This window comes from Pseudorca crassidens, chromosome 12 (genome assembly GCF_039906515.1).
Source record: "Pseudorca crassidens isolate mPseCra1 chromosome 12, mPseCra1.hap1, whole genome shotgun sequence".
NCBI classification, from domain to species: domain Eukaryota; kingdom Metazoa; phylum Chordata; class Mammalia; order Artiodactyla; family Delphinidae; genus Pseudorca; species Pseudorca crassidens.
In genome coordinates this window covers 64328691-64354242 of record NC_090307.1, presented here as the reverse complement: position 1 = coordinate 64354242, position 25552 = coordinate 64328691, and the positions used below count along the sequence as shown (strand labels likewise).

Sequence of the window (25552 nt, the reverse complement as noted above, 5' to 3'; positions counted from 1 at the left end):
AAACAGTATCTGATCTTGAAAATGAAGAAACAAAGAAAGATATAACAAAGCTGAATACTCACAGATATGATAAAAATTTTTTCCACCTCCACTAAAACCAAAAAGTTGCAAATAGACAAATAAAACAATAATGGCAGTGCTTTTCATTGTTCTAACACCCAGCCGGGCAAGGGAGGACAAAATTAGAACACTCAATCACTTATAACGGTATTGTAAGCCTTTTCAAGAGGATAATTTTCCAATCATCTCTGAGAATCTAGCCTACTAAAACAAGGATCTGCATAAATTCAGGTCAACAATTCCTCATCAACAATTCCATAATCTAAAAATACCTAAAAACTAGCAGCAAAACCTGCCCTGATTTTATAGCTTCTATCTATCCCACTTGGCTCACCAGCCTGGCCTTCAAAGCCATGTATAATTTGGTCTCTGCCTATTTTCTGGGTTTATTCCCCAATTCATAGTCCTACAGGTGCTATAAACCTGCCACACAAAAGCACTGGCTATTCTCCAAACATGGTCTATATGCCCCACCTTAGTGTCTTTGCTGAAGCTGTTCCTGCTTTTTGAATGTACTTCTCTTCTGGTATCTACATTAGGGCCTATCATGGGCCTCCTTTTCAAGAAGGAAGAATTGTATCCTCTTTCAATAAAGCCTCACAGATACCTTCCTCAGTCAGAATTAACTTGTCACCCTCCTATGACTCCCACACAACTTGTACCGTTGAGATACACTTCTCACAATCGGAGGTCAACTATGCATCTCTCTTGCCACATGCAGTCCTTTCAGAGAGCAGGGGCTAAATAGTTCACTGTCCCCTAATTTATTAACACAGTGCTTTATACTTTATACCTTAATGATACTCAACTGAGGGATAAGCATAATCCTATCAGGATTGCTATAGAGAAATAAGTCTAAAATCCCATCACTTAACACAAGTGGCCACTTGAGTGCTCGTAAGTAAGAGGTAAAGGAGAAGGCAGAGAAACAAAAAGGTGCATAATAACTACGGCAACAAAGCAGCAGAGATACGTGGAGTGGCAAGGTCAGGACAAGGAAAACACCAGTTGAGCTTTGTGATGCTACCAGAAGAATCTTCCAAGCTGGCAAGTGACATCAGTTTCTCATTTTCTAGGAAACTAGTATGGCTTAAGTCATTGTTTGGATTCCTCTCTTCAAAATGTTTTCCAGCATCAGGAACAACAACCTATAAGAAATAAAACTGCAATGAGAGCAGCACACTCACTACTGTGAAGACCACAGCACAGGCTGCAGAAAGGCCCATCAATGTGCTCAAGGTCTGTGGTTCACAGTTCAGGCAATGAAGGGCTAGCTGTTTTACACATATTAATAACTTTCTTCCTGCCCCCATGTCACCCCCCTCCCTTGACCCACCCAATGAGACATCCTTAAAGTTCAAGGTTTCACACTGTGTGCACACGCTCAAAGGACCTGGTAATATAGTTCGTGTACTAACACACAAATGAACTGGGGCAGCTCAAGGCCTGGACAGGAGGTGCAGGTAACAGCAAAGCTGGACTCTGCAGCCCACCCTGGGCAGTGGACGTCCCTGCTCCAACTAGGGACCACAAGGCACATGGCAGTTTGCTAGGACACTTCAAGGCCCAGAATAAAATGTGAAGTTCCTCAAGTGTCAATCTTATTTCACCATCATATTAAATACATATCAAATAATACCATCTCAAGAATTAGACTGCAAAATGCGCACTAACATTTTGGGAAAAAACACGGGCTCTCAACCCATTTACACACTTGTAGAGCACAGTGCTGAGTTATGCACTCAGTTTGGACAATCGCTGCCATGGCTGCCAGGACAGCTCATGCTAAACCCAAGGCCAATGCAGTGGTGGCCCCACTGGTCTAGGTTATCTAGTGTATTTATTTTCCCCCTGCTCTTACTTCTTCACCTTTTGTATCAAGTATCTCATGTGTCTATACTTGTCTTCCTGCTTTCTAGTTTTATGGTCCTTCTCTTTGTTATCAATGATTTCTAATACTTTTAGGAAGTTAATTCTTCAACCATCCTAGGGAAATAAAATTACGTATCACAGAAAAAGTTATGATCTCTCTCTTAGAAACCATTTTTCTCAGTGTTCAAGAAATCAAGCCTTCTGACTGAATTTCAAGTTGATTACACCTGAAGTTCCTCTAAAAAGCATCACTCACATATGTAAGTTACTAGTGGTTACATAGAGGAAGCAAGTGTACAGAGCAGGGGTCAATAAACGTTCTCTGCAAAGGGCCAGACAGTAAACATTTCAGGGTCTGCTAGCCATGCAGTCTCTGTCACAACTTCTCAACTCAGCTGTTGTGGCACAAAAGCAGCCATAAACAATAAAGAAACAAATGGACACGGCTACTTTCCGATAAAACTTCACAAAAACAGGCAGCAGGTTGGATGTGGGCGATGAGCTAGAGTGTGCCAACCCCTGGCACACGGAAACAACTCTTACTTTAGACCTCTTTTAATCATTTTACAAAATAATGTTAAAAATTCTTACGAAAGTAAAACAATAAAAATTGCATTTCCTTTTTTTAAGTTTAAAAGTATCAATACTTGGTTCATACTTTATAAACAACTCTCATGAGACGGTTTATGTTGAACACAAACTGCTTATCTGCTCAGTGCCTGTCCTCTGAGGAGCCCTTCTCTTTTCACTTCATGTGGTCCGGGGGGTGGGGTGTGGGTGGTTTCAGTCACATCCCTCTATCTATGCACATATATGCACTGATGCACACGCATGCACACACACACAGAAGTGGACGTAGGGTCCAGCCTCATAAATCAGAGTTTTATCCCAACCCATCCGTTGGCACAGTGATTTACAGAGGGGAGGATGGACCCAAGTGAGCGCATTAGAATTGTTTTTTTTTTTTTTTCATGTTCTTGTTTTTTTGATCACAACACTTGGGTTGCCTACAAATGAATTCAGCTTCCCTATCATTCAACAGATTATCAAGTGCCAGCTATGTGCTGGACACTCAGGATGCAACACACGAAACAAAGAGAAACCCTCACTCCACGGAACCAACATTCCAGAGGAGTCGGCGTGGAGTGAAGCAGAGCAGAGGTGCAGACAGCCCTGGAGACACAGGAAGCCCCAGACCAGCCCTACTGTCAGCTTCCCGGTTACTCATAGCAGTAAGGTGGATTTCTCCTATTTACAAATAGAAGACTTCTAGGTAATATTAATACTACTTCATTCATATTTGTGAAGTAGGTACTTTCACTCTCCTAATACTAGAAATTGATAACATATAAAAGATTACCTTGTTCTCCTTATTCATCCAGGATCGTGAACAAAAATCAATAGGCGAGTCTGTTAAAGTAAACAAAAACAAAAACTAAGACCAAATTATTAATATTTTATCAACTAAATACCCAATAACACTCAAAAATAGCAAATTAATGAACTATACATTTTTTCCCTTTTAATAGAATAGAGCACTTTTAAATGATGGTATAGGAGCCCATCACTGGTCAGTTAAATTAAAAACCTGTTAGGGTGGGGAAGCTTAAAAAATTATACATATGCCAAAAACACCTGAATAGGAATCTGACAAGGCTTTAAAGTTAACTTCTGCTTTACAGAGGATGTGGGGAAGAGAGAAGAAAAATGACACCATGAGTGATCAAACAGACAATGCCAAACAGCAGGACAGCTCCAGAATGACAGACCTAAGAGACACCACGACAGATGGAGCAAAATACAATGGAACCCTCCTTGGACCCCAATCCAAGCAAACCAACCAAGATAATTAGTAAACTGAATATGGGCCAGAGTACTATATGATAATAACAGAATTGTTGGTTAACAGTATTATGTATGGTTATGTATTATGTATGGTTATGTAGGAAAATGCCCATATTTTTACGGGCAAATGCCCATATTTGCAAGCTAAAATATGTAGGAATTAAATGATGTCTGGAATTTTTTAATATCAGGAAAAAAGGTAATAGAAAAACAGAAGAGATTAAGCAAGTGTGACAAATCTTATACTAACTGAAACTGTGAGAGAGGTATATGGGGAAGTTTTTTTTTAACTGATATAAAACTTACATACCATAAAATCACCCTTTTAAAGTATACAATTCAGTGGGTTTTAGTATATTTACAAAGCTGTTCAACCATTATCACTAATTCCACAATATTTTCATCATACCAGAAAGAAATCCTGTACCCATAAACAGTTACTCCCCATTCTCCCTGCCCCCCAGGCCCTAGCACCACTAATCTACTTTGTCTCAGTGGACTTGCCTGTTCTGTACCTACAGATTCACCTTCAGATAAATGGATAAATGGATTCACCTTCAGATAAATGTGGCTTTCTGAGTCTGTCTTCTTTCACTCAGCATGCTTTCAAGGGTCATCCTATTACAACAGGTATCAGTACTTCATTCCTTTTTATGGCTGAACAACACTCCACTGTATGGACATACTGCATTTTATTTATCCATATATCAGCTGATGGCGATCTGAGTTGTCTCCACTTTCTGGCTACTCTGACTAATGCTGCTATGAACATTCATGTACACAAGTTTTAGTGTTGACACACGTTTTCATTTCTCTTAGGTGTATGCCTAGGACTTGCTGAGTCATAGGGTAATGCTACGTTTAATGTTTTGAGGAACCGTCAAACTATCTTCCACAGCAGCAGCACCATTTTACATCCCGACGAGCAATGGATGAGCGTCACAGTTTCCAACCAATACTTGCTATTTCCCATCTCCTTGATTCTAGTAATTCCAGTGGGTGTGAATTGATCTCTCCTGGTTTTGAATTTCCCTGATGATTACAGCTGTTGGGCATCTTCTCATGTGTCTATTGGCCATCTGTACAACTTCTTTATAGAAATGTCTACTGAACAGCCTCTGCCATTTACAGTACTGGGTTATTTGTCTTTTTATTGAGCTATAACACTTCTGTACATATTCTGGATGCTGCTCCCTGATCATATACATATGATTTGCAAACATATTCTCCCATCTTTGGGTTGTCTTTTCACTGTCTCAAAAGTGTCTTTTGAAGCACAGAAGTTTTCAATTTTGAATAAGCCCAATTTGTCTTGCTTTCTTTCATTTCTTGTGTGAGGAGTTAATCTAGTCTACTTTCATACATATACATTTTTCATCAAGAGAAATACAAACATCCCGTAAAAATTTTAACTTAGGAACAAAAATGACTGCTGACAAGAATACAAAGTAATTGGTAGGGGAAATATGACAGGTGTATTAGAAACAGCCTCCTTGTCTTGAACATGAAGTGTGCTGTGACCATCAGACAGCATGGTTTCCACAGGAAAGGAGATTTCAGCTTAATCAGTATGGATAATTAAGAGATTGATTAAGAGATCCTTTCCTATAAAAGTATTATAAACATGGTATTAATAGGTAAGTGCCAAACCAAAGCATTTTCAGTTTATAGTATCATAGTTTAAGATAAACACTGGTCCAAAGACCAAAAAATAAGAAAGGAGATTAAAACTGTACGATATCACTTATATGTGGAATCTAAAAAATACAACAAACTAATGAATATAACAAAAAAGAAGCAGACTCACAGACAAAGAGAAAAAAACTAGTGGTTACCGGTGGGGAGAGAGGAAGGGGAGGGGCATTACAGGAGTAGGGGATTAAGAGGAACAAACTATTAGGTATAAAATAAGCTACAAAAATATATTGTACAACATGGGGAATATAGCCAATATTTATAATATTTTATAATAAATGGAGTATAACCTTTAAAAATTGTGAATCACCATACTACACACCTGTAACTTCTGTAATTTTGTACATCAACTATACTTCAATTATAAAAAGATTTTTAAAAAGGAAATTAAAATATATACAATAAGGAATGATTTCTAATAGTTTAGTACCTCGCTCCTGCTCCAGTGGTGAAATCCCATCAGAAGGATCTTGGCTCTGAAAAGGTTTTGCAGCTCTAACATGCTCCTCTTCCGTTCTTCCTCTATCACTTTGAAAAGCTGACTCTTTGAGGACAGCACCTGACAAATGTCGACCTTCTGTCTGATTCTTTTTCTTAGAGATAGAACTTTTAAATTAGGAAACAGAATAATAATGAAATATTAGTTATCTTAGGTGTATCTATAAAATATCCTTTAATCAGTTATTTCTTAAAAAGAAAAAATGGATAGAGTGAAAAGAAACATTTCTGGGACCAGCCAGGCGTCCTGCGAACAATACCATCATTTTGGGTCCAGTGATGTACATCTACCGAAGTCAAATATATTGCTACTCTGCCTCTCAAGTGATAAGAGGCAGAGTTTTCTTCTTTCCCAAGTAAGTATCTGTGAATCTACCACATCTAGAGAAAACCTCGGCTTTTCAAAAAACAAGACAGACTTAAAGGATACTACTGTATATTTGCCAAATAGCTACTGCTCGGAACTACAAACGCTTTGAAGCTGTACTTTAGCCCCTGCCACTGTTCTATCATCATCTTCCTTTTGCCTCTGTTGTTTCTATGGATGGAAAGGTTCTTCCTTAAAGGCAACTTTCCACCCAACCTACTGCAAAAGCTCTTGAGTCTATCCCCGCTCACCACAGCCATTTCACCAGCAGATGGAACTTCAGGAAAAAGCTGCTAAATGCAACAAATTCATCATGTGACAAACCCAGGGCCAGACTTCAATCTGGCCAGGATGAATTAAATGAAAATGGCTCTTACACAGACTCCAAGTCCTAACCCTCTGCCCCTGAGGCAAACTCTAACTTTCCTCCCAGTTTCTCCACCTCTTTATTGCGGCTGTAATACACAGAGAGTCAATCACTTAATCCAAAGGTGCATATGCAGGCAGGTATAGGAAAGCTTCACCCCAATCAAACAGAAGTAAGTAAAACAGAGGGCAGAGGGGACTTCCCTGGTGGTGCAGTGGTTAAGAATCCGCCTGCCAATGCAGGGGACACAGGTTCAAGCCCAGGCCCAGGAAGATGCCACATGCCGCACAATAACTAAGCCCGTGTGCCACAACTACTGAGCCTGTGCTCTAGAGTGCGTGAGCCACAACTACTGAATCCATGTGCCACAACTACTGAGCCTGTGCTATAGCACCTGCGAGCCACAACTACTGAGCCCGTGCGCCTACAGCCCATGCTCCGCAATAAGAAAAGCCACTGCAATGAGAAGCCCGCGCACCACAATGAAGAGCAGCCCCTGCTCGCCACAACTAGAGGAAGCCCGCGCAAAGCAACTGAAGACCCAACGCATCCAAAAATAAAATAAATAAATTAATTTTTTTAAAAAAACAAAAGACAAAAGCCAGGGGTGGGTGGAAAGGCTATAAATGGATACAAAGTCATGTGGTAGAGGAAACAGAAAAAGAGGTGTGGTGGGGTGGTACACAGCAAAGGAAACGACAGGATGAAAAGGCAGCCTACTGAATGGGAGAAGATATCTGTCAGTCATATACCTAATAAGGGACTAACTTCCAAAATATACAAAGAACTCATACAACTCAATAGCAAAAACACAAATAACCTGATTAAAAAATGGGCTAAAGACCTGAATAGACATTTTTCCAAAGACATGGAGCTGGCCAACAGGTACATGAAAAGATGCTCAACACTGCTAATCACCAGGGAAATGCAAATCAAAACCACAATGACGGACTACCCTGGTGGCACAATGGTTAAGAATCTGCCTGCCAATGCAGGGGACACGAGTTCGAGCCCTGGTCTGGGAAGATCCCACATGCTGCGGAGCAACTAAGCCTGTGAGCCACAACTACTGAGCCTGCACTCTAGAGCCCGTGCTCTGCAACAAGAGAAGTCACCAAAATAAGAAGCCCGCGCGCCACAACGAAGAGTAGCCCCCGCTCGCCGCAACTAGAGAAGAAGCCCGTGCACAGCAAAGAAGACCCGACGCAGCCAATAGATAAATAATTAAAAATAAATAAATAAATAAAACCACAATGAGTATCACCTCACACCTGTCAGAATGGCTATCATCAAAAAGACAACAAACAGCAAGTGTTGATGAGGATGTGGAGAAAAGGGAACCCTCCTACGTTGTTGTGGGAATGTAAATTGGTGCAGCCGCTATAGAAAACAGCAAGAAGGTTCCTCAAAAAATTAAAAATAGAACTACTATATGATACAGCAATTCCACTCCTGGGTATTTATCCAAAAATGAAAACACTAACTGGAAAAGATACATGCACCTCTATGTTCACTGGAGCACTATTTACAATTGCCAAGATATGGAAGCAACCTAAGTGCCCATCAACAGATGAACAAGGAAAATGTAGTGTGTGTGTGTGTGTGTGTGTGTGTGTGTGTACACACACACAATGGAATAGCACTTGGCCATAAAAAAAATGAAATCTTGTCATTCACAACAGATGAATCTAGAGGGTATTAAGCTTAGTGAAGTAAGTCAGACAGAGAAAGATAGATACTGTACGATCTTGTTTATAAGTGGAATCTAAAAACACACAAACAAAAAAACCAAGCTCATAGATACAGAGAGCAAACTGGTGGTTCCCAGAGGCAGGGGTGGAGGGAGAAATGGGTAAAGGGGGAAAAAAGGTATAAACTTCCAGTTATAAAATAAGTCCTGAAGGATGTAATGTACAGCATGGTGACTGTAGTTAATACTGTATTGTACATTTGAAAGTTGCTAAGAGAGTAGATCTTAAAAGCTCTCCTCACAAGAAAAAAAATTTTTTTGTAACTCCGTAAGGTGACATGTTAACGAGACATATGGTGGTGACATTTCCCAAATGTATACCAAGATCAAATTAAGCTGTACACCTAAAACTAATATAATGTTACATGTCAATTATATCGCAAATAAATAAATAAAATGAGAATATGAGGAAACAAAAAGACAATAAAGGTCTCTATGTAACATATTTTTAAGAAAAGGGGTGGTGGTAGGGGAAGCAAGATGGTAAAATGAAATAAAGAAGTCAGGACATTTAGTTAATTTTCATATCTTAAACCTCCCCCTGCCACTCCCCACCCCTCGAAAGACATGTAGTGTGACCATTAAAACTTTAGGACAACAGAGACAGTTGAGGGCACTCTAAATTAACCACCACCATCACTCCCCCTCAAAACTCGACTTCCTCAAACCTACAGCTATCATTGTTTTTACTGGCCCATCAACATTTTTCAAATTAAATCTTAAGCAAAAGTCTTTCAGGCAACCATCCCAGACAGCCCTCCACTTCTGCTCCCCAACCCACCCACGTACATCAGCAGTGCCAACACGACCCTGTGCACCCAGGAAGAAGGCTCTTCTCCAGATTAAGGCCTAAGAAACGCCTGTGCAGAGTGGAGTGGCCAAGAACACCACACTGAACACCTGGCACTTACCAAAGACCCCAGCCTGCCCGCCAGGCTGTGTGCTCCCCACCTCTGATCTCTGTTCCTCCACTCCTCTCCTCTCCTCTCCTCTCCCCTCCTCTCCTCCACCTACCGGCCCCTTGAGAACCCGCCTTCCCAAGTGGTCATCATGCTTACAGTCTTGCTTCCCAGCAGTCTATTCTTCACTGGTAGCCAGAGGGGGCTAATCATATCAGAGTTGAGATGGAACCCTTGGTGGGTTTCCCACCTCACCCGGAGTCAGAAGCTTTGCCCACCCCATGCTCCTTCCTGCTCATGGACACACCAGGGATGCTCTCACTCAGTGCCCTCCCGCTGCTGCACCCTCCTCCTCCTGAGGCCAACTGGGCTGACTATCTCCTTCAAGTCTCTGCTCTGAACTCACACCTCCTCAAGGAGACTCACAATGACAACACCTTTCATCCCTCCTAACTTCCCTCTTTATCATGTTCTGTTTTTTCCTATCACTTTTTCTCTTCTAATATACTGTAAAACTGGTGTATTTTGGTGTCTTTTTGTGTAATGTCTGTTTTGTCCACTGCTATTTCCCAAGCCCTTGGAGAGGTAGCTGGCACACAGCAGGCACTCAGTCAAAAACACATGTTGACTGAAATTGAAACTGTGATTAACAATCTTCTAACAAACAAAAGCCCAGGACCAGATGGCTCCACAGGCGAATTCTATCAAACTTTTAGAGAAAAGCTAACACCTATGCTTCCCAAACTCTTCCAAAATACAGCAAAGGGAGGAACACTCCCAAACTCATTATACGAGGCCACCATCACCCTGATACCAAAACCAGATGAAGATCTCACAAAGAAGAAAACTACAGGCCAATATCGCTGATGAACATAGATGCAAAAGTCCTGAACAAAATACTAGCAAACAGAATCCAACAGCACATTAAAAGGATCATACACCATGATCAAGTGGGGTTTATCCCAGGAATGCAAGGATTCTTCAATATATGCAAGTCAATCAATGTGATACACCATATTAACAAATTGAAGGATAAAAACCATATGATGATCTCAACAGATCAGGAAAGAGCTTTTGACAAAATTCAATACCCATTTATGATAAAAACTTTCCAGAAATTAGGCATAGAGGGAACCTACCTCAACATAATAAGGGTCATATATGACAAACCCACAGCCAACATCATTCTCAATGGTGAAAAACTAAAACCATTTCCTCTAAGATCAGGAACAAGACAAGGTTGCCACTCTCACCACTGTAATTCAACATAGTTTTGGAAGTTTTAGCCACAGCAATCAGAGAAGAAAAAGAAAAACAGGGAATACAAATTGGAAAAGAAGAAGTAAAACTGTCACTGCAGATGACGTAATACTATACACAAAGAACCCTACAGATGCTACCAGAAAACTACTGATCAATTAATTTGGTAGAGTAGCAGGATGCAAAATTAATGCACAGAAATCTCCTGCATTCTTACACACTAATGATGAAAAATCTGAAAGTGAAATTAAGGAAACACTCCCATTTACCATTGCAACAAAAAGAATAAAACACCTAGGAATAAACCTACCTAAGGAGACAAAAGACCTGTATGCAGAAAACTAAAAGACACTGATGAAAGAAATTAAAGATGATACAAACAGATGGAGAGTTATACTATGCCCTTGGATTGGAAGAATCAACATTGTGAAAATGACTATACTACCCAAAACAATCTACAGATTCAATGCAATCCCTATCAAACCACCAATGGCATTTTTCACAGAACTAGAACAAAAAATTGCACAATTTGCATGGAAACACAAAGACCCCGAATAGCCAAAACAATCTTGAGAAAGAAAAACAGAACTGGAGGAATCAGGCTCCCGGACTTCAGACTATACTACAAAGCTACAGTAATCAAGACAGTATGGTACTGGCACAAAAAAAGAAATAAAGATCAATGGAACAGGACAGAAAGCCCAGAGATAAACCCACGCACCTATGGTCACCTTATCTTTGATAAAGGAGGCAAGAATAGACAATGGAGAAAAGACAGCCCCCTCAATAAGTGGTGCTGGGAAAACTGGACAGCTACATGTAAAAGAATGAAATTAGAACACTCCCTAACACCATACACAAAAATAAACTCCAAATGGATTAAAGACCTAAAGCAAAGGAGACCATAAGCAAGACAAAAAGACAGCCCTCAGAATGGGAGAAAATATTGGCAAATGAAGCAACTGACAAAAGGTTAATCTCCAAAATATACATGCAGCTCAATATCAAAAAAAACCAACAACCCAATCCAAAAATGGACAGAAGACCTAAACAGACATTTCTCCAATGAAGATATACAGATTGCCAACAAACACATGAAAGGATGCTCAACATCACTAATCATTAGACAAATGCAAATCAAAACTACAATGAGACTAACCTTACACCTAAAGCAAGTAGAGAAAGAACAAAAAACCCCACAAAGTTAGCAGAAGGAAAGAAATCATAAAGATCAAATCAGAAATAAATGAAAAAGAAATGAAGAAAATAATAGCAAAGTTCAATAAAACTAACAGCTGGTGCTTCGAGAAGATACACAAAATTGATAAACCATTAGCCAGACTCATCAAGAAAGAAAGTGAGAAGACTCAAATCAATAGAATTAGAAATGAAAAAGAAGTAACAACTGACACTGCAGAAATACAAAGTATCACGAGAGACTACTACAAGCCACTATATGCCAATAAAATGGGCAACCTGGGAGAAATGGACAAATTCTTAGAAAAGCATAACCTTCCGAGACTGAACCAGGAAGAAATAGAAAATATAAACAGACCAATCACAAGCCCTGAAATTGAGACTGTGATTAAAAATCTTCCAACATGGGCTTCTCTGGTGGCGCAGTGGTTGAGAGTCCGCCTGCTGATGCAGGGAACAAGGGTTCGTGCCCGGTCCGAGAAGATCCCACATGCCATGGAACGGCTAGGCCTGTGAGCCATGGCTGCTGAGTCTGCGCGTCCGGAGCCTGTGCTCCGCAATGGGAGAGGCCACAACAGTGAGAGGCCCGCATACAGCAAAAAAAAAAAAAAATCTTCTAACAAACAAAAGTCCAGGGCCCGATGATTTCACAGGAGAATTCTCTCAAACATTTAGAAAAGAGCTAACACCTATCCTTCTCAGACTCTTCCAAAATATAGCAGAGGCAGGAATACTCCCCAACTCATTCTACAAGGCCATCAACACCCTGATACCAAAAAGAGACAAAGATGCCACAAAGAAAGAAAACTACAGGCCAATATCACTGATGAACACAGATGCAAAAATCCTCAACAAAATACTAGCAAACAGAATCCAACAACACATTAAAAGGATCATACACCATGATCAAGTCGGGTTTATCCCAGGAATGCAAGGATTCTTCAATATAAGCAAATCAATCAACATGATACACCATATTAACAAATTGAAGGAGAAAAACCATGTGATCATCTCAATAGATGCAAAACGAGCTTTTGACAAAGTTCAACATCCATCTATGATAAAAACCCTCCAGAAAGTAAGCATAGAGGGAACTTACCTTAACATAATAAAGGCCATATATGACAAATCTACAGCCAACATCGCTCTCAATGGTGAAAAACTGAAACCATTTCCTCTAAGATCAGGAATAGGACAAGGTTGCCCACTCTCACCACTATTATTCAACATCATTTTGGAAGTTCTAGCCACAGCAATCAGAGAAGAAAAAGAAATAAAAGGAATCCAAAGCAGAAAAGAAGAAGTAAAGTTGTCACTGTTTGCAGATGACATGATACTATACATAGAGAATCCTAAAGATGCTACCAGAGAACTACTAGAGCTAATCAATGAATTTGGTAAAGTAGCAGGATACAGAATTAATGCACAGAAATCTCTTGCATTCCTATACACCAATGATGAAAACTCTGAAAGAGAAATTAAGGAAACACTCCCATTTACCACTGCAACAAAAAGAATAACATACCTAGGAATAAACCTTCCTAAGGAGATAAAAGACCTGTATGCAGAAAACTATAAGACAGTAATGAAAGAAATTAAAGTTGATACAAACAGATGGAGAGATATAACATGTTCTTGGATTGGAAGAATCAACACTGTGAAAATGACTATACTACCCAAAGCAATCTACAGATTCAGTGCAATCCCTATCAAACTGCCAATAACATTTTTCACAGAACTAGAACAAAAAATTTCACAATTTGTATGGTAACACAAAAGACCCTGAACAGCCAAAGTAATCTTGAGAAAGAAAAACGGAACTGGAAGAATCAGGCTCACTGACTTCAGACTTTACTATAAAGCTACAGTAATCAAGACAGTATGGTACTGGCACAAAAACAGAAATATAGATCAATGGAACAGGATAGAAAGCCCAGAGATAAACCCATGCACATATGGTCGCCTTATTTTTGATAAAGGAGGCAAGAATATAATGGAGAAAAGACAGCCTCTTCGATAAGTGGTGCTGGGAAAACTGCACAGCTACATGTAAAAGAATGAAATTAAACACTCCCTAACACCATACACAAAAATGAACTTAAAGTGGATTAAAGACCTAAATGTAAGGCCAGATACCATAAAACTCTTAGAGGAAAACATACGCAGAACACTCTATGACATAAATCACAGCAAGATCCTTTTTGACCCACCTCCTAGAGAAATGGAAATAAAAACAAAAATAAACAAATGGGACCTAATGAAACTTAAAAGCTTTTGCACAGCAAAGGAAAACATAAACAAGATGAAAAGACTATCCTCAGAATGGGAGAAAATATTTTCCAATGAAGCAACTGACAAAGGATTAATCTCCAAAATTTACAAGCAGCTCATGCAGCTCAATATCAAGAAAAACAAACAATCCAATCCAAAAATGGGCAGAAGGCCTAAACAGACATTTCTCCAAAGAAGATAAACAGATTGCCAACAAACACATGCAAAGATGCTCAACATCATTAATCATTAGAGAAATGCAAATCAAAACTACAATGTGGTATCACCTCACACCAGTCAGAATGGCCATAATAAAAAATCTACAAACAATAAATGCTGGAGAGGGTGTGGAGAAAAGGGAACCCTCTTGCACTATTGGTGGGAGTGTAAATTGATATAGCCACTATGGAGAACAGTATGGAGGTTCCTTAAAAAACTAAAAATAGAACTACCATACAACCTAGCAATCCTACTACTGGGCATATAGCATGAGGAAACCACAATTCAAAAAGAGTCATGTACCACAATATTCATTGTAGCTCTATTTACAATAGCCAGGACATGGAAGCAACCTAAGTGTCCATCGAGAGATGAATGGAGAAAGAAGATGTGGCACATATATACAATGGAATATTACTCAGCCATAAAAAGAAATGAAATTGAATTATTTGTAGTGAGGTAGATGAACCTAGAGACTGTCATACAGAGTGAAGCATGTCAGAAAGAGAAAAACAAGTACCGTTTGCTAGCACATAAATATATGGAATCTAAAAAAAAAAAAAAAGGTTCTGAAGAACCTAGCGGCAGGACAGGAATAAAGACGCAGACATAGAGAATGGACTTGAGGACACAGGGAGTGGGAAGGGTAAGCTGGGAAGAAGTGAGAGAGTGGCATATACAGATATACACTACCAAATGTAAAATAGATAGCTAGTGGGAAGCAGCTGCATAGCACAGGGAGATCAGCTCGGTGGTTTGTGACCACCTAGAGGGGTGGGATAGGGAGGTTGGGAGGGAGACACAAGAGGGAGGAGATATGAGGATATATGTATAAATAGCTGATTCACTTTGTTATAAAGGAGAAACTAACACACCATTGTAAAGCAATTATACTCCAATAAAGATGTTAAAAAAAAAGAATCTACACCCACGGCTAGCGTCAGCCAAGTGAATTGGAGGCAAGAATGCCCATGCTAGAAATCAGTGATGAAGATTCAGAATGTAAACATGGTATTTGTAGGAAACATAACCAAATACTAAGACTTCTTAATAAAGTCCTAAAACAAACAAAAAAAAAAACTACAATGAGGTATTACCTCACACCAGTCAGAATGGCCATCATCAAAAAATCTACAAACAATAAATGCTGGAGAGGGTGTGAACCCTCTTGCACTGTTGGTGGGAATGTAAATTGATACAGCCATTATGAAGAACAGTATGGAGGTTCCTTAAAAAACTAAAAATAAAACTACCATATGACCCAGAAATCCCATTACTGGGCATATACCCTGAGAAAACCATAATTCAAAAAGAGTCATGTACCACAACGTTCACTGCAGCTCTATCTACAATAGCCAGGACATGGAAGCAACCTAAGTGTCCATCGACAGACGAATGGATAAAGAAGATGTGGCACATATACACAATGGAATATTACTCAGCCATAAAAAGAAACAAAACTGAGTTACTTGTAGTGAGGTGGATGGACCTAGAGTCTGTCATACAGAGTGAAGTAAGTCAGAAAGAGAAAAACAAATACCGTATGCTAACACATATATACGGAATCTAAAAAAAAAAAAATGGTTCTAATGAACCTAGGGGCAGGACAGGAATAAAGACACAGATGTAGAGACTGGACTTGAGGACATGGGGAGAGGGAAGGGTAAGCTGGGACGAAGTGAGAGGGTAGCACTGACATATATACACTACCAAATGTAAAATAGATAGCTAGTAGGAAGCAGCTGCATGGCTCAAGGAGATCAGCTTGGTACTTCACGACCACCTAGAGGGGTGGGATAAGAGGGTGGGAGGGAGATGCAAGAGGAAGGGGATATGGGGATATACATATGCATATAGCTGATTCATTTTGTTATACAGCAGAAACTAACACAACACTGTAAAGCAATTATACTCCAATAAAGATGTTAAAAATAAATAAAACGAAATCAAAAAACACACGTTGAGAAAATGAATACACAGAGTTAACAACTTTAACATACAGAAAGTGCTTATATCTAAACGTCATCAAGAGGTAATTCACAACAAAAATATAAGTAATGAATAAACATTAAATTATGTTCGATCCCATAAATCCTCGATTATGAATTCAAACAATACTTTAAGACTGCCTGTAATACCGCCATCGAGACATAACCACCATTTACATTTTGGTGTAAAGCCTTCCAGACTTTCTTCTATTCACTTAGGCATGTGTATAAATTCTTTTACTTCTAAAATTGAGGATCAGGGGCTTCTCTGGTGGCATAGTGGTTAAGAATCTGCCTGTTAATGCAAGAGACATGGGTTTGAGCCCTGGTTGGGGAAGATCCCACATGCCGCAGAGCAACTAAGTCCGTGTGCCACAACTACTGAGGCTGTGCTTTAGAGCCCGCGAACCACAACTACTGAAGTCCGTGCACCTAGAGCCCATGCTCCGCAACAAAAGAAGCCACCACAATGAGAAGCCCATGCACCACAAAGAAGAGTAGCCCCCACTCGCTGAAACTAAAGAAAGCCCAGCAACAAGGACCCAATGAAGGAAGGAGGGAGAGAGGGAGGGAGGGAGGGAGGGAAGGAGGAAGAAAGGAAGAAAGAAAGAAAAGGAAGAAATTAATTAATTAAAAATTGAGGATACAAAATAACACCACCAAATGTCAGGGAGGGCTCAGAGAAGCAGGCATTCTCATGCACATCTTCTAACGGGAATGCAAACTGGTACAAACCTTCCAAAGAGCAATGTGGTAATCCACAGTGGTGTTTAAAATTAAATATTCTTAACTCAGCTATTTTGATCCTAGGATTTTACCTGAATAAAATAACCTACTAGATGCAAAATGTATGTATAAATAAGGAAGTTCACTAAATTTATAATAGTAAAATTCCAATCATCTAAGTGCCTAACATGGTGCAGCCGTTAACATTATGATACATACCTACATTAATTGTAATGGAAAGATGACACAATCATTAATTTTTAAAAGTTATAAACAGTATGTACAGTTTAATCCTATTATTGTTAAAAAATTAATACATATGTACATGTGCATAGAAAATAGTCTAGCAGACTAAATAAAAAGATAATCAATGTCTTACTGGGATGACAGGGCTTTGTTGTCTGCCTTATAATTGCTTGTATTTTATAATTTTTTCAATGAGCATGTATTACTCTTGGAATCAGAAAAAGATTTTGAAAGACTAAAACTGTTTGCGATTAATATCATACAAAGAAAACTTAAAATTCTCATAAACGATCAGAGACACAATCACGTGTTCATTTTCCACAAGACTACGTGAGACTCGCTCTTAACACAGTGAAAGCAAGATGAAGTAAGAACTCACTCATCATCCGGGAAGACAAGCTGTAACCTCTCTCTTGGTTCAGCTTCACTCTGGCTACTGGGAGACGACTCTGATGGAATTGAAAACTTCCCTTCCACTAAATAAGACGCCTGGACATCAGAATTCCTACACACAAAAATTTTGTTTTAATTGTTAATAACTAAATTATACACATTTAAAATTCACCATGACATAGGACTGTATGACTGTAAAACCAACCACCAGGGGGTAAAAACAAATAGGGTCCCCAATGTTCAAAACCATCACCTTATGTGCAAAGCACTGAAAACCTGTGCAGCAGCAGAATGTGTGTATTAAACAAGAGAGTTGTGGAAATCTTAAAGCCAAAAGTTTTTAAAGAGTTAATCCAACCCCTTCATTCCAAAGGTAAAGATGGTGCTCCATACAGAATGTTTAGGTTAGGAGGACGGGAAAGTGGTTAGATATTCAGGCATAGGTAAACTTTACAAGTTACACAAGATGAGTGAACTATACACATCACATTTGGGGGTGTAGCTCAAATCACCAGCCACCAGGAGTCTGAACTAATAAAAGCCAATATACCACGGACAGAAAGACCATTGGTAAGCCAAAAGGTCACTGGCGTTCAATCCCAAACCTACCCACCCACCACTGATAAGCGACTGAACAGGAAAGAGATGGTTTTATCTTCTATGCTGATTTTATATAAATGGTCATCTGCCTCAGATAAAGCTAAAGCTCAAGCTTGGCTGAAAAATTTCACAGAAGTATCAGTATATAGTAGGCTTTAAGAATCTAAAAAAAATCATCTGTTCAAACAATTCTTACCTGTTATCAGTGCTGGATCTATTTCTAGCAAGCGTTGAAACAGCAACAGGCAAGCCAAGATTGGAAGAAAGAGTGACATTTTCCAAAATCTCACTATTACCACCAAGTAATGAATTGGTTAAAAAGCTTGGAAATGACTCATCAGTTATACCTCGAAAATCTTCCATCTCACTGCAACAATAAAAGTATTCTTATAAATCATATATTACCATAAAACTTTTTCAAACGATTAAGAGTACAAGTCCCATAAATCTTAGAAAATTGATAAAATCCTTTTTTTGGAACAGCTCTAAGAGGGGATACTATAGCTGAGAATATAAACATCAAACTATCTTCTTATAATTAACATAATAATGAAACAACAGCTTAATTTACTCTTGGATTCTGAATTTATCGAATAAAGAATCGAAGAAGGCACAACACTAATGGCATATACAGACAATTTCTGGACGTCATACAAGCTGGGCACACATTCTAACAGGGAATAGAATAAATAGAACTAGCAAAATCTAATCCCTGATTTCAAAGATTAAGGATGAGTAAATGGTTTAAAAAGTGAATCTAGGGACTTCCCTGATGGCGCAGTTGTTAAGAATCCGGCTGTCAATGCATGGGACATGAGTTCAATCTCTGGCCGGGGAAGATCCCACATGCCTTGAAGCAACTAAGCCCACATGCCACAACTACTGAGCCCGAGTGCTGCAACTACTGAGCCCATGCTACACAACAAGAGAAGCCACTGCAATGAGAAGCCCTGCACCACAACGAAGAGTAGCCCCTGCTCGCCGAAACTAGAGAAAGCCTGCACGCAGCAACGAAAACCTGACGCAGCCAAAAAATTCAACAAACAAATAAATAAAGTGAGTCTACAGCATTCCCTGGTGGTCCAGTGGTTAGGACTCGGTGCTTTCACTGCCAAGGGCCCGGGTTCAATCCCTGGCCAGGGAACTAAGATCTCACAAGCTGTGTGGTGCAGCCAACACCACCAAAAAAAAAGTGAGTCTGTTCAAAGAAAAAATTTAAGTTACATAAAGTATATTTGGGGACTTCACTGGTGGCACAGTAGTTAAGAATCCGCCTGCCAACACAGGGGACAAGGGTTCAATCCTGGTCTGGGAAGATCCCACATGCCGTGGAGCAACTAAGCCCATGTACCACAACTACTGAGCCTGCATGCCACAACTACTAAACCCCACGCACCTAGAGCCAGTGCTCCACAAGGAGACAAGCCACCACGATGAAGAGTAGCCCCCGCCTGCGCAACTAGAGAAAGCCCACACGTAGCAAAGAAGACCCAACGCAGCCAAAAATAAATAAATAAAAGATAAAAATAAGGTATATTTGGCATATGGACAAGGCAAAAATGGTAAAAGTGGAGCACAAAGGCTAAGTCTGGAAAACACTGGCACAGTCTGTACTACTAATAGAGAACCTACAGTGCATGCTGGCCACTCATTCAATGGACCCTGATCTCAGAACTCAGGACACATTACTCAATTTTAAAAATATTTCAGAGTGCTTATCATGTAAGGGCTGTGTGGAATTCAGTGAAGAAAATAATTAAATCAGGAAAGACTCAAGAAATGAGAGGATATTGGCCCTATACCTTGAAGAATGAGCAGGACATTTCAGGCAAAGTATGAGATAAGAGGGCTTTTAAAGGTGACAAATAAACATAAGCAATGGTGGAAAATTAAAATTTATTGCATACCTACTACCTTAACTCACTTATCCTCATTTTACAAAAGAAGAAACAAACTCAGAGACTAAACTAGCTAAACTGACCCAAGTTTGTGCAATTAGTAAGATTCGCGCCCAGGTATGACTCCAAACTCTGCTCTAAGTGCTGAGGGTGTGGTGGCCATAGCAGGTGCTCCACCATATTCGGGCAACGGGTGAGTAAAACCACAGAGCCAGATCCTACAAGCCTTAAATGGTGTATTAGGAAGTCTGGCCTGATCCCATCAGCTGAAAGCAGAAGAAGGGAGAGGGCTTAGCGCCTGGACAGATATTCTAAGAGCTGCCACTACTGATGAGACGGACAACAATGCAGGACTGTGCTGGGGTCAGTGGCAAATCACTGACGTGTGAGTTTAGACATTATGGGCTAATTTACTCTACAAAGTAGGAAAAGCCTTAAGACCACTAGAAACCTACTAAACTTACCTGATCACAGATGAAGGATCCACACTTCTGGTAGAAGCCAAGCCCTCCCATTCCAACACCCACCTCGCCTCCTCGACACTGCTGCATCTCTCGGGGCAGTCCTCCCCATGAGCACAAGAAGCCTTCCTTGACCTCAGCCCTGCAAACCCCCCACAGCTACCGCCACCTATATCCGCACTACCTCTACCACCCAGACCTCCAATACGAGTCACTACCGGCCACCCAGCTCCACCCCTCATCCAAGCCCACTCCCAGCTGGCTTCCGTCCCACCGCCCCACCAAGGGCTTGTCAACATCACCACTGATCTCCCTGTTGCCAAACCCATAACCCCACGGTCAATTTTCAGTCCTCCTTGTCTTGGACCTAACAGAATCGAATTCATACTCCTCCCTCACAGAAGTACTTTCTTCACCTGGTTTCCAAAGCACCGCTGTCGGCTCTTCCTCCTCCTTCTCTCCTGGACCTCCACACAGCGAGGGCTCCAGGGCTGGCTCCTGGGTCTCCTCCATCTACCCAGCCTCTCTGGATGAGTGCCCTCAGTTTCAAAGTTTTAAATCCCATATGAAACTTGTATTCCAGCCTGGGTCTCTCCCCTGAACCTCAGATGTTCAACTACCTACCTGACATTTTCACTTAGGTATCTAACAAGCACCTAAAACATCAATCTTGATTCCATCTCACTGCAACCCCCTCAAGAAAAGCCTGCTCTTCAATCTTCCCCACAGAGAAAACGACAAGTCCATTCTCTAGTTGCTCAGATCAAACCATCAGTGTGCAATCCCTCAGCAAATCCCAATGGCTACACCACAACCATATAACCAGAACCTGCCATTTCTCACGACTCCTGGTTGCTACCGCCATGGTCAAGACACACCCTCTCCGACCGGGACCCTCCCTGCAAGACCCTCTATCTTCCTCCCCAGACTACCCTCCACACACTCAGGTTACCCAGTCAAACACGCCAAACACTCACTGCTTAGCTCAGAACACTCCACTGGCTTCCCATCGCACTGAGAAAGTCAGTCTTGCTGGCAACGGGGGACTGAGTAACTCTGACCTGGGACCTCCTGCTCCTCTCCTTTGCGCCTTCCACCCCAGCCACTCTGACCTTCAATTCTTTCAGGTCTTTGTGTAAATGTCCACTTTCCCACCAGCGTGTACAGTCAGGCTCGGCATGCCAATCTCCTTGCCCTGCTTCCTTTTTTCTGTAGTGCTATATAGTTCAGCAGTTTAACTATATTCCCCACACCACGTTAGAATTTAAGTGCCATGAGGGCAGGGACTTGACCTGTTTTACCAGTGAATCTAGAGCAGTGCCTTGCACAGAGTAGACCCTCAATAAATTTGCTGAATGAATGAAGATTTTCAAACTGGGTCAAACCCAGCAAACTTATCACCAGCTATCACGTAAGCACCATCCTCTCAGACCACAGCCCAGTGTTTTCCTCTCTTTGACATGTCTAACTATCTACATTTCCTCTTCTCGATTTCTACAAACACTTTCAAACTCTCTCACACCAGGACACAGGAGGTGGAAAACCTATCCCCACCCTTCCTTTGCACCCCTGCACCACCTTCTCACCTCCTTTTCACAGCCAAGCATCTCACCTGACAGCCTCCCCTTCCATGTTAGAGACACCCAGGATCCTGACCTCAGCTCCGTCACGCAGTGCACATCTTATACAGACAAATCTCAAACTCAAATGCCTTCAGGAACACGCACCGTCAGACAACAGGAAAATACAGACTCCACCTGAACCCATCTAAACACAGTAAAAACACTGTTGCCAATCAAAACACATCTAGTGGAGTCTATTCCTAAAGGCAAAACAGGCCTTGTCTAAAACAATCCCTGAGTCATTCTACATCTTTCTGACTCTACTACCATCCTACCCTACTGAAAAACCTCCTAACCAGTCTTCACAGTCCAATTCTTGCCACTCTACAATTAATTCTCCACATGGCAATCAAAGGGATCGTAAACCATAAGCCAAGTACCATACTCTTCCTGAAAACTTCAGTGAGCCACCTCATCTGCACACCCCAGCCTCACTCACCACATAACGGCTTTTCTGTTCCTATAATACTGAAGCCCATCCCCACCTCGGGGCCTAGAATACTATTCTAGATGTCTGTACAGCTAGCTCCTTCCTGACATTCACCTCAATTCAAAGCTCACCTTCTAAGAGAGTTGATCCCTTATCGTGAAGTCAAATGTACCCTAGAGTCCATGGTCATTTTTATTTCTGCCAGCACTGATCACTGTCTGTTTTTGTATTTGTCTGTCTTCTTCCACTAAAAAGATTTCTCCCTAAGAGCAGAAACTTTGCCTATCTTTCCATCAATCTTTAAACTCCTGCACAGGGGACTTCCCTGGTGGTCCAGTGGCTAAGACTCTGCACTCTAAATGCAGGAGGCCCGGGTTTGATCCCTGGTCAGGGAACTAGATCCCGCATGCTGCAACTATGACCCGGTGAAGCTAAATATATAAATAAATAAATATTTTTTAAAAATGAAGTAGGGCTTCCCCGGTGGTGCAGTGGTTGAGAATCTGCCTGCCAATGCAGGGGACACAGGTTCGAGCCCTGGTCTGGGAAGATCCCACATGCCGCGGAACAACTAGGCCCGTAAGCCACAACTACTAAGCCGGCGTATCTGGAGCTTGTGCTCCGCAACAAGAGAGGCTGCGATAGTGAGAGGCCCGTGCACCGCGATGAAGAGTGGCCCCTGCTTGCCACAACTAGAGAAAGCCCACGCACAGAAATGAAGACCCAACACAGCAAAAACAATAAATTAATAAAAAATAAAATAAATTCCTACACAAGTCTTCCAAGTAGCCTCCCCACATCTAGTCTTGTAGTTACTAAGTTACTCATGCACTTAAAAATATATAATACCACATCAAAATGTATACCATCTCTTTAAGGGTTATCTCCACTTAGAAAGAATCACATCTAAGAAAATCCAGATATCAAGCAAAGATCATTCATGCAACAATCATTATCAAAAACAAATGGTGAAAGACACTCTGCCTGGCTGTGTGAAGCAACAATAAATAAGGTGGCTCCCCTCAGAAAGCTGACAATCCCTACCCACTATGATACAGTACTAAGTGCAGGAATAGAGCTTTGCTGTGGGTGCAACAGTAACACAATCCAGGGGAAGATTCCTCCAGATGTAATCTACCGCCCAGTCTCTCTTTTCCAGAAAGGACTACACTTGTTCTAAGCCATCTATGGACATGCCACATTCCTAAAGTTTTCCTAGAAGGGAAGATGCCCTAACTTCCGTCCCTATTGCATTACCCAGCCCTCCTCCTCATCTAAAACGAGGACAATACAATATTATCTTTCCTTTTACTGCACTTGAACTAAGCAGCCAGCTTTGGGATTCCTCTTGGTATGTCCTTAAAGCAGTAACTTCAAAACATCCTGCTCGAGTTTACTGATATTTAATTGCTTTAATTTCATGCCTGGATACATAAAATATCATCTGCTGTAGTTGTCGACTGGAAGCCTACGTGCACAACTGAACACACTTAAAAGTATGAGCTGTGGGAAAAAGCCAAAGTCAAACTTCCCCAACGTTCTAAGATACGCTTTACCATTAGGTAGGCATCTAGCATAACAGTTTTCAAAGCTTACCGTAAACTGCCCTAAAAACTGGAATCCGGAGAAAAAGTTGACCTTGGAGCAGTAAAAACTCCAGTCGAATGACCTCAAAATGATAACAGCGAGTGAAAACACTGTCATGAAAACAGCTGTCCTCCAGGCGACGGCCTCGAAAGGGACCTCATGCTTCAGCGAACAAAGTCTGCCGTCGGGAAAAAACAAAAGCAAAGCGACCTCAAACACTGTCACCTTTCCCGTTTTTCCGTGAAACGACCCGCAAGAGGCCGGGAGCCACGGTGACGCGGCCGCATCCGCCGGTCAGCAGCGCGTCACCCCCGCCTGGCCCGGCCCGCGAGCGGGGAGCGCCGCGTTGGGGAGACAGGGACCAGGACCCGGACAAAAGACCCGAGTCCCGGAGGCCCCGCTCTCACGGCAGCCCGACTCGCCCGCCCCGCCCCCCGGCGACCCCTCACCGAGCCCGCGACGCCGGCCGCGAGCGCCCAGCCGGCAGAAAGTCCGCGAAAGAGAGGTCCGGCGTCCAGCGCCTCTGCCAGTGCGCGTGCGCGCGTCCCCAAAAGGCGGCCGGCCGTACGGTGCGCCCCTGGGGTTTACGTCGGTTCGCTACACGGACCGAGGGGCGGGGACTCCAAGCCAGCTTTGGATTGGACGGCGCGAAGGGACGAGCCCGCTGATTGGACGAGGGCGGGCATCCCGGATTTGAAGCGGGAAGCCGCGCCCGGCCCGGAGGCGCCGCGCCTGGCGCCTCGCCCACTGGAGGACGCCACGCCTCTCTTACCTGGTGCTGCAGAGCAGCGGCACTCGCCTAGAGCACAGAGGACTACTTCGGGTGGACCAGGCATCTGACACACCCCGAGTTCGGAAGTGTTGGCACTGTCCCTACGGGAGCGGATGCTGACGTGTGGTCACCTGCCGCATGTTTACACTGACAGTGCTGCGGTTAGGAAGTCATCCCCGGGGTCCGCGCTACACCAAGTCGCCCATGGGGCGCAGTAAGGTTGGTTCCGGGTGAAGAGGGGCGAGGAGATGAGACGGTACGTCCCTAATTATCTTCCTCTATTTCCCGTTCTCCTTAGGCCACGAGTCCCATCACCAACGCCTGCTCACCACGAGGTCCTAACTACTGCTTTACTGAAACCACACCTTTCACTTTTCTTGATCTCAGAATTTCTTCCCTACAGTTCCTCTTTAACAAAGTTAACTCTTTAACTGCATCCATAGAATAGCTGTTGAATGTTGACGATGCACACTTGGGACTTCAGCAGTCCCTACTCCTCATTTTAGCCTGGTAGGAAAAGACATCTGCT

General features: G+C 41.8%; 1 protein-coding gene across 5 annotated transcripts in view; it reads right to left on the bottom strand.

Moving 5' to 3' along the window:
- Nucleotides 1-24833, bottom strand: part of CEP192 (centrosomal protein 192) — a 97146-nt gene extending 72313 nt beyond the window's left edge. For all 5 annotated transcript variants that reach the window (XM_067699817.1, XM_067699819.1, XM_067699818.1 and 2 more), the window contains exons 1-7: nt 24701-24833; nt 24261-24429; nt 18450-18620; nt 17640-17765; nt 5903-6078; nt 3293-3342; nt 1088-1208 (exon numbers count right to left, since the gene is read on the bottom strand). In XM_067699817.1, the coding sequence (XP_067555918.1) occupies nt 1088-1208; nt 3293-3342; nt 5903-6078; nt 17640-17765; nt 18450-18616 (640 nt within the window). In that variant the 5' untranslated portion in view covers nt 18617-18620; nt 24261-24429; nt 24701-24833. The remainder of the gene's footprint in view (nt 1-1087; nt 1209-3292; nt 3343-5902; nt 6079-17639; nt 17766-18449; nt 18621-24260; nt 24430-24700) is intronic.
- Between the last annotated feature and the right edge of the window lie 719 nt (nt 24834-25552).